Raw genomic sequence first — 9,208 nt, forward strand, 5'->3', positions numbered from 1 at the left:
AAAAAAAAATAGCCTCTCCTTCTGAGAGACTTTAATGTGCTAATGTGCACTGTGTTTCTCCAGGACAAAAGAATAGTATGCAATTTTTTTAAGTTGTTTTTTAATTGACAAATAAAAATTGTATGTTTTTATGGTGTAAAAAATAAAATAAAGGTAAAGAAGTAATCCTTAAAAAAATAGCCTCTCCTCATCTCTTATTTGGATCTTTTTGTTTTGTATACTTTATATCAAAGAATTCAGAATGTGTTGTTCAAATTTCTTCTGATCTCTGTGAGGAGAGAACATTCCTCAATTTTTTCTAGTGTTTTTTGATCTTAGGAGATCATTTTATGTGGCTTGCTTGATTTGTATTTGTAAACTGAATAATTGAAGCATCCTTGAAAATGATTGCTGGAGCTGACATTTAAAGCATAAATTAAATCAGAGTGAGTTATTATTTTCCTCTGCTTTGGTTTTCATGGCGATCTGGGAATTATTGGGTGATCTTGCTTTAGGCAGAGGCTTGGACCCTCCTGGGCCAGGAATAAAGGAAATAGCAGGAAGTAGCAAGTCAATTTGCCTGGAGGAAACCCCGTGTGTGAGAAGTGAGACTGACAGACACAATACATGCTGGCTGCATTCAAATTTGGAGGACCTAAAAGAAACTGGGGAATGAGCTGGAAGTCCTGAAAATCACTTGCATAAGCTGACATCATATTTATGTATAATATGTTCATTACTTCAGTATATTCCCCTAAAACATGCTTGCTTATTACTCCCTACGACTGCTGCAGCGTTATTATAATTAATTGTAATAGGGTAAGTGTGAGGCTATCTACAGAACATTCTAAGAGGTAAGTTCTTTAGGCAACAGGATACACGTATGTGTGTGTGAGTGTGTGTGTGCGTGTATATAAATATATCCATATATATGTGTATATCTGTGTGCATTTATAGGAGAGTAGCTCAAAAAGTTCATGGAAAGATTAGTATTATTTTTTAATTCTATTTTTCCATGAACTTTTTGAAGTACCCTCATATATGTACACACACAAGGAAGGGGAGTGGGGGAGAGGAAGAGAGAGGAATCAATAGGTTGTCTATTTTGTTCATTTTCTGTGACATGAACTAAGAAGGAAGATGTTCCTTCTTACCTGGGTTAAATTGGCAGTATTTTCTTGCATGCTTCTCAGTAAGCAGCCTTTCTCTATTCTAAATGATTTGCATTTTGTTGTTAAAATTGTACTTTAATTAATTGAAAAATATTTAAGTGCTTGCTTAGTACAGGCACCATTCCAGGCATGGGAATGGAGCAGTAAAAAGACAAATGGCGTTACTGCTTTCCTGGAGCTTACAGTCAAGTGAGGGAGATAGAGAGTGACCGGGGCAGTGGGTGGCTATTTTATTCAGGGTGTTTTGGAAGGTCTTGTTAATAAGTGAGTTTTGAGAGAAGTGAGCCACGCAAAGATCTGAGGAACAACCTTCCAAGTAGGAGGAACTGCAAGGGCAAAGGTCCTGAAAGGGATGCTTGCAAGATGTAGTTGAGGAAAACCAAGTGGGCCAAGTGAGGCTGCGATAAAGAGGAAGAGGAGGCGGAGGACCATTAGAGGGTAGGGCCTAGGAGCCAGGTCACATAAGATCTCACAAGGCTTGATAAGGACTGGGATTTACTCTAAATGAGAAGGGAAACTTTGAAGAGTTTTGAGCAGAGAAGTGGCATGATAGGAATTAAATGTGAAAGGACCACGTTGGCTGCTGTTTGGGGAATAGACTGTGGGTGGGCAGGAGTATAAGTAAGGGAGACCAGTCAGAAGACTGTCACAAGTAATCTGGGTGAGGCATGGTAATGGTTGGGGTGACAGTGGCAGATGGAGTGAGCAGTGGGTATATGGTGAAGGTATTCTGACAGCGTGTGCTGATGATCGTTTGGATGTGGGATGTAAGAGAAAGGAGTCAAGGATGACCACAGTGTTCAACCTGAGCAACTGGTAGGAAAATGTTTTCATCTACTGAGATGGGGAGTACTGCTCCAGACAGGGGATGGAGATGTTAAGCATGAGGTCTCTAGTAGACAACCAGGTGAAGATATGGGATTGTTAGCTGCTGCCAGTACATGGTCTGGAGGGGGAAGATTGGGGTTGCAGGTATAAACTTGGGAGCATTAGCATAGGATGAAATCAGCTGGGGAGCAAAGCAGAGAGAGAAAAGTAGAAGTCCAAAGCAGAGGACTGAACTTTAGGGTTGTCCACAGTTAACGTCCAGGAAGATGAGAAAGGAAGACAAAGCAGTTGGGTAGGATGAGAAACAAGAGAGAGTTTTCAGAGGCTGCTGCTTTCACCAAAACAAACAAATGAAAAGTCTTAAACTAATTTTTACATGTAAATTCCAAATTTCCTTTTTATCAACTAGCTTTCATAAGATAAATGTGTGGGTGAATTATCTCCCGATGGATTCTGGCTTCAAATTTTATAATCTCGAAGTTAATTTGCAGCTTTCCAGCTTCAATTGGGAATTAAAAAGTGTAATTAAAAGAAGAAATGCGTTCAGGGCTTATTATTAAAATAAGTGCCAATGTTATTAGGCTGTAGGCTAGTTATTTAAAGAAGGGATTAATAAATTAGGTTTCACTTGTGGAAGAAGTTACGGAAAAAAGCTTACAGATTACTACTGGTCTCTTCCCTGGCCTCTAAAAAATTCTGTATTTTAACTTTATACTCATATGGATATTCTGCTCTTATCACCAAATCTAAAGTCCCATTATCAACTCTCTTCAATTTAAGATCTCCCCCAGGTTCAGTTACTCTTCAACGTATGATAGGCAATAATGAATATCTTCAAAAAAGAAAAAAATTTCACTTACCAGTACTTTCTTCCAATAAATGTTATATGTTATGTATTCATTTGGGGTCCCTCCAATACAGATCCTGAGATAAGAATTTGGGAACAAGTAGTGTATTTGGGAGGTGATTCAGGAAATATGGTGAGTGAGAGTATAAGTTAGTTAAAGAAAGGAGAAAAACCGACCTAGATTGCATTAATCAGGTCACTGCTGTGGGCACTGGGGCTCTCAGAGAGACTGGGTAGAGCATTTCTCTTGTCCCTCATCGGTAAGGTTTGTTCCCTGCACTTCTAGTCTCTCCTGAACATTTTGATGGCCACATAATGCTCTCAGGCAAAGAAGTAGAGGTGCTTGAGGTAGGACACTATCCATGTGCAAGCGACCTGTCCTCAGAAACTGCTGGTGACTTCTGGAAGAAGCATCAGTATTGGCTTCTACGAATGGGCATCGTTTTGGGTTTTTTTTTTTTTTGGCGGCTGTCTGGTATGAGGATCCAAACCCTTGACCTTGGTGTTATGCTCTAACCAACTGAGCTAACCGGGCAGCCAAATGGGCATCTTTTAAGAAGGGCCTTTTATACCAACAGGGACACATCCTATTTGATGATACAACAATCTCTGTGGCAAAGGAACTAAATGTTTCCTAATGCAACATTAAATTTAGAGCCAAACACATTAACAGGTAATTCACACGAAAAGGAAAAGAATCACAAAAATAGTCATTCTGAACAGTAATACAATTTTACCTCAAATGGTAAGGATATTTTTAAGTGGTAACACTCAATGCTGTCAAAAGAGCAGTAATCCTGGCCTTTTCATGCACTGTGGGTGGGAGTGTAAATGAAGCCAGCCCCTTTCAGTTTTCTCAATACATTCTTATCTTCTGACCCAGAAATTCTGCTTCCAAGAATCTATCCAGAGTTAATAATCAGAAGTACAGACAAAATAGTCATCGATGTTGTTTAAACTAGGGGGAATGTGGGATGACAGTGAGAAGTGGTTCCTTTACAGTCTAATAGGAAAGAGACGAAGCTATTACAGTATTTTCATAGGGTAGGATACTACCTACCTATTAGACTGAGGTTTACAAATAATTTAATAGTATGGGAAGAAAATTATGATGTAACATTTAGTGAAAATGAAAGACACATCCTTATATAAATTTTAAAAATGCACTGAAATTGCATAAAAATTGGTAAGAGTGACATCAAAATATTAACATTGACTACCTAAAGGAAATTGACTTATGTATGATTTTTACTTTCTTCTTTATATAAATTATCTTTTCTGACTAGGGCATGTATTATTTTTACAATAAAAATGGTACTTAAAATACTTTTAGAAGAATACATTAGCAGTTTCATTTGAAAGAATACTCAAATAATCTTGTTTCTACTATTAATATTTTGTATTTTGACAGATATTTCAATCATTTGACTCAGGAAAACCTCTTAGCAGTAAAGAAAATATGCAGGTAAGGATAAAACATTTTATAAACATTTGATATTTAATGTAGACAATTTTTGAGTCATTTCAGTCTATTTGGCAGGTATAATCTTTGGTTTTGAAAATCTGCTGTGTAGTATGTGTTATTATTTTGTATAATGGGGTTTTATCTCAAAATTCTGAGGCCAGCATAGGATTGGATCAAACTGATCTTGGGTAAATAGCAGTCCCTGCTCCTGTTTCTCCATTTCAGGTGCATATTCAGTGTGTTCACCTAGCCGTGTCAAATATCTCTGACTCTGATATTTAATTTGATTAACTAGAAGGTAACAGCTGACTTTGATTGTAAGAAAAGGATTTTGTACATTTCATAATAGCCCACATGTTCAATACTGCTTTCACTCAGACCTTTTTGCCTTGTTCTGAGACTGTCTACCAGCCAGTGGTTTGGGATGTTTTCATTTGGCATTTTCATAAGCAGCTCCTCTGACTTCCTTGATATTTCTCACAGAAAGGGGATTAGACTGCCCATCTGAATACTTTTGTTTTTGTGAATAATTGCATGGTTAGGATTTAAGCACTAGCATTTAAGTATCTTAAAATACTCATTTAAAAATTTTTTTAGGAGTATTGGCAATGTGTCTCCCAGAAAATGTTAGAGCAGAAGAGTTGTAGCATGATTGTTGTTAAAGGGGGTTATGGATAGGGGAGGAGCTTCTATAACCAGGTGGAGTTAATGCAGATACATACTCCTGGTTGTTTTTTTTTTTAAGTGCTAGAAAACAGCATTCTGTTTCATTACGTAAGATATTTATTTTTTAAAATAATTTTGAGAGACATCCTCTAAATTGCTTTATTTTTGTCTTTTGTAGTTCTGGTAGGAATCTATCCACCTTTTATTAAATGTAATCTTATTACTTTTCTATTTTTATGCATTTTATTCCACAAAGTTCACTGTTAATTATGCTTCAAATGATTCATTGTTTTTGCCTAAAAATTTGTTTTAATTTATAAGCAAGTTGCCTGAGATGAAAGATCTGGTTTTAGGAAGATACAAATACATATTCATATTTCATTTTAGTATTCCAATTCCTTGGGGTGTTTATGATTATTTATTTCTTTCCAGTCATAAATGCCAGGGCATCCTAAAAACACTTGGTTAAGGATTGGTTTTCGTTATAAAAAAAATGTCTGTCCGATCATTTCTTTTAATACAAAAACGACTGACTGTATAATGGAAACCTAATTTCTATTAGCTAATTAATTAAAATGGTACTGTCGGTCTGCTTAAGAATCTTCAGATTACACTTTATATTTTCTGCATAAAGGGAGAGAAAGTAGTGCTAAAGTGTTACTAATTAATCTTCTTTTGATCCTCAAGTGTTTATGTGTAATTGTCAAGTCTTATTAAATCACTGTTTGCTGCGGAGAGAAAAGAGAAGAGAAACGGTCTTCTCTTCCTCCAACCCCCAATCAATCTGAAGTTTCTTCCCTACCTAGGGAAGGTCAACCAGTTTCCTGGTGCAGCAGTTTGGTAGCAGCTCAGGCTCAGTGGCCGCTCCTGTGTGGCTCTTCTGCATGTATTGATTTCTGCCTCTTCAAGATTAAGGAGAGAGAATGAACAGTAGCAGCAAACATCCCCACTGCCACCGTTGCGTCAAACTCTTGCAAACAATGGAATTTTTTTTTGTTTACACACGACAAATAGTTTCTCTCTTTTCTAGAATAGATAGCCCCAGCATCTGCCTTTTATATTAATTCAACAAATACTTATTAAGAGCCTATCATGTGCAAGGCACTGTTCTGTTGCTGTCAATCAAATACATCCGTCAATCAGCAATACACACAAACTCCAAGTCCTTATGGAGCTTATATTTCGACGGGCAAGACTAGTAAAAACAAGATATATAAATAAACATTGTAAATAGGTGAATTATATAGTATGTTAGAAGGAGAACCATGCTATGGGAGAAAATAAACACAGCAATGTGGAAAGGGGATTGGAAGCGTGGGGCTAGGTTGGGAATTTTAATTTTAAATGGTGTGGTCAAGGTGACTTTTGTGAGCAGACGTGAAGTAGGTAAAGGTGCAAATCATATGAAATCTGGAGAGAGAACAATCTAGAAAGTGGGAATAGCAAGTACAAAGGCCCTGAGGCAGGACTGCCTAGCTTGGTGAGGGACGTCTTGGCTAGTGTGGCTAAAGCTGTGTGATGGATGGGGGAGCAGTAGGAAGTAAGGTCAGAGAGGCCAAATTGAGAAGGGCCTTGTAGAGTCATTTTAACTTAGGTTCTTATCTGAGCAAAATGAGGAACCACAGGAGAGTTTCTAGCATAGGTGTGGACCTATCTACTTATGTTTTAAAGGGATCTTTTAGCTAATCTGTTGAGCCTACTGTGTTCCAGTACAGTTCTGGTGCTGTCAATCAAACATATTAGTCAATCAACAATACAGACAAGTCCCAGCCCATATAGAGCTTACGCGCGTGTGTGCGTGTGTGTGCGTGAGTGTGCGTGCGTGCGTGCACGTGCATGTGTGCGTGCGTGTGCGTGTGTGCACGTGCGTGTGTGCGTATTTGTGTGCGTATGCATGTGTGAGTGCGTGTGCGTGTGTGCGCGTGTATCTGCGTGCATGTGCGTGTGTGTGTGTGTGTGGTGGTGGTAATGGGGGTGGGCAGGGCAGGAATACAGTTTTAGACATGTTGAATTTGAGGTGTCTGTTAGACATCCAAGTGGAAAAGTTGAGTGAGAAGTTGGTTCGATGAGTCTTGAGTTTAGAAGAGAGGTTGGAGCTGGAGAGAAAAATGTGATTTCATCAGCCTTTAGATGAAGTTAAAACCATGAGCCTGATTAAGATCATCTAAGGGCAAGGAGTGAGGATAAAGAAGACTGAGTGCCAGGATACTCCAATATTAGGAAGTACAGGAACCAGAAAAAAAGACTGAAAGGGCGTGGTCAGTAGGATAGGAAGGAAACCAAAGGAGCGTGGTGGCCTGAAAGCCAAGAGAAAAAAGCATTTTCAGAAGGAGGGGGTGATCAGCAGTATCAAATTTTGCTGCTGAATCAAGTACCATAATTCACTGAGTCTTTAACATGAATTTTTTTATCTGAAATCAGAATGCATTTTACGGTTGACAGTGTGTGACAGTTTAATTGGCATATAAAATAATGGTGTCTCAGATTAGAAGTAACAAGGTATATCAGGACTGAGAATTGAACTTTGGATTTAGCAAGTGTAAGCCACTGGTGACCTTGACCAAAGGGTTTGGATGTAGGGATGGAGGGGATTTAAAAGCAAATGAAAGGAGGGAGATTGGAATATTGACACCTCTTTAGAATGTTGCTATGAAGGTGAGCAGAGAATTGAGGTAGTAGCTGGAGAGAAAAGTTGTAATATAGAGAGTTTTGGGTTTTTTTAGATAGGGATGACAACATGGCTGTCTGCTGATAGGAATGTCTCTCTATAGAGAGGGAAACCTTTATAGTGTAGGAGAGAATGGTTGAGTAGGCCAGTGGGGACAGGATTGCTGTCCTATGTGGCAGCGCCAGCCTTAGGTAGCAGGTAGGAAGGCAGAGATGTGGGGGCAGATGCTCAGGTAGGTGAGAAAGATGGAGCAGTGGGGCGGATGGAAGGTCTATTCTGCTTCACTTTTCTCAGTTACATGTAGGAAGCCAGGTCATTAGCTGGGGGTGGGCGTGGGGCAGATAGGAGAGGAAGAGTTAGAATTTAGAGAAGAGAGTGAAATGGTTGTCTAAGAGAGAAGGAGAGTGAATAGATTGACAAAACGTAGGATAGAATAGATTGGCAAAGTGTAGGATAATTATCAGGTAGTGCTGAGGACGGACAGACACTTAAGCGGGACCACTGTGCGACTGTGTGATTTTCTCCAGCCCTCTTCAATGGCAGAGGTGCAGGCCTAAGAAGGCTCAGAGCTGGATTTCAGAGTTAGGGTTGTGATTTTGCTAAGGAAGTGTGTATGCTCGGGGGAGAGGTCAGGGAGTTGAAGATGTATACAAGGAGGATGTATACAATGGCTAATGACTGGCCATTGACTCTCGGCTGGGTAAGGAGATGGCTTGTCCATCTGTTCTTTTCCTGTTCCTGTCCTAACAGCTCTAATTTACTCACACTAAAGCAGAGTGGCCGAGGCATGTGGCTGGTGAGATTTTGCAATTCCTCTATTTTAATAAGGTGTCCTTTTTCTCACTCTGAGTACCAGGTTCACTTTCATTATGTGGCAGGGCTGGTTTCACGAGGCACAGTTCAGAAATTGGTGGGGAATGACAGAAGTGTTGTTGAACTGTGGAGATGGTTCTGGCATTACGTGTCTTTCTCAATAGACCTGCCATTTATGGTACCTCATGTCTGTCCTGCATTCCTTCATCCATCACCAAATGGATGCAAAAGGAGAATGAAGCTAATGATATCTGAAAAAATGTTTTACTAATTTGCTTTTTTCCCCTTTAAAAAAAAAATTTAGGCACTCGAGGAATTAACAAGTAAAGGCTTCCCTCAAATTCTGGTTACGATTGGCCAACAGCATCTCTTAAATAAGTTTTATTTCGTTAAAGCATACTTTTTCATAAGTGTGGCTGCCACAATAAACTGTGTCCCAGAAAATATATCTAAAACATTCTGCCAAGGAGTTACTACTGAGAAGAACAAACCAAATCTCCCAACCTTGGAAGGTAATTGTTTTATTTTTTGCTTTTTTCCCTTTTTCTTCCCTTTCCCCAACTTCTCCTCACTCTATCACCACTAATTCATATGAATGATCTATTATATACTCTTTTTCTCTGAGCTCATATAATGACACATAGATCTACTTATGTCTAGATATATGCATGTCTAAGTATAAGGTATAGTTGACAAAAACTATATATATTTACAGTGAACAATGTGATGTTTTGGACTATGTATACGTTGCAGAATGGTTAAATCAAGCT

At 38.8% G+C, this 9,208-nt stretch overlaps 1 protein-coding gene across 1 annotated transcript in view; it reads left to right on the forward strand.

The window, feature by feature from the left end:
• Positions 1-9,208, forward strand: part of LOC103606879 (putative uncharacterized protein C12orf63) — a gene marked incomplete at its 3' end in the record, with an annotated part of 107,384 nt that overhangs the window by 63,773 nt on the left and 34,403 nt on the right. Inside the window, exons 18-19 of the mRNA XM_008591432.1 lie at positions 4,238-4,291; positions 8,743-8,950. Coding sequence (XP_008589654.1) covers positions 4,238-4,291; positions 8,743-8,950 — 262 coding nt within the window. The remainder of the gene's footprint in view (positions 1-4,237; positions 4,292-8,742; positions 8,951-9,208) is intronic.

The sequence above is a fragment of the Galeopterus variegatus genome, unplaced genomic scaffold (assembly GCF_000696425.1).
Source record: "Galeopterus variegatus unplaced genomic scaffold, G_variegatus-3.0.2 Scaffold6910, whole genome shotgun sequence".
Classification (NCBI taxonomy): domain Eukaryota; kingdom Metazoa; phylum Chordata; class Mammalia; order Dermoptera; family Cynocephalidae; genus Galeopterus; species Galeopterus variegatus.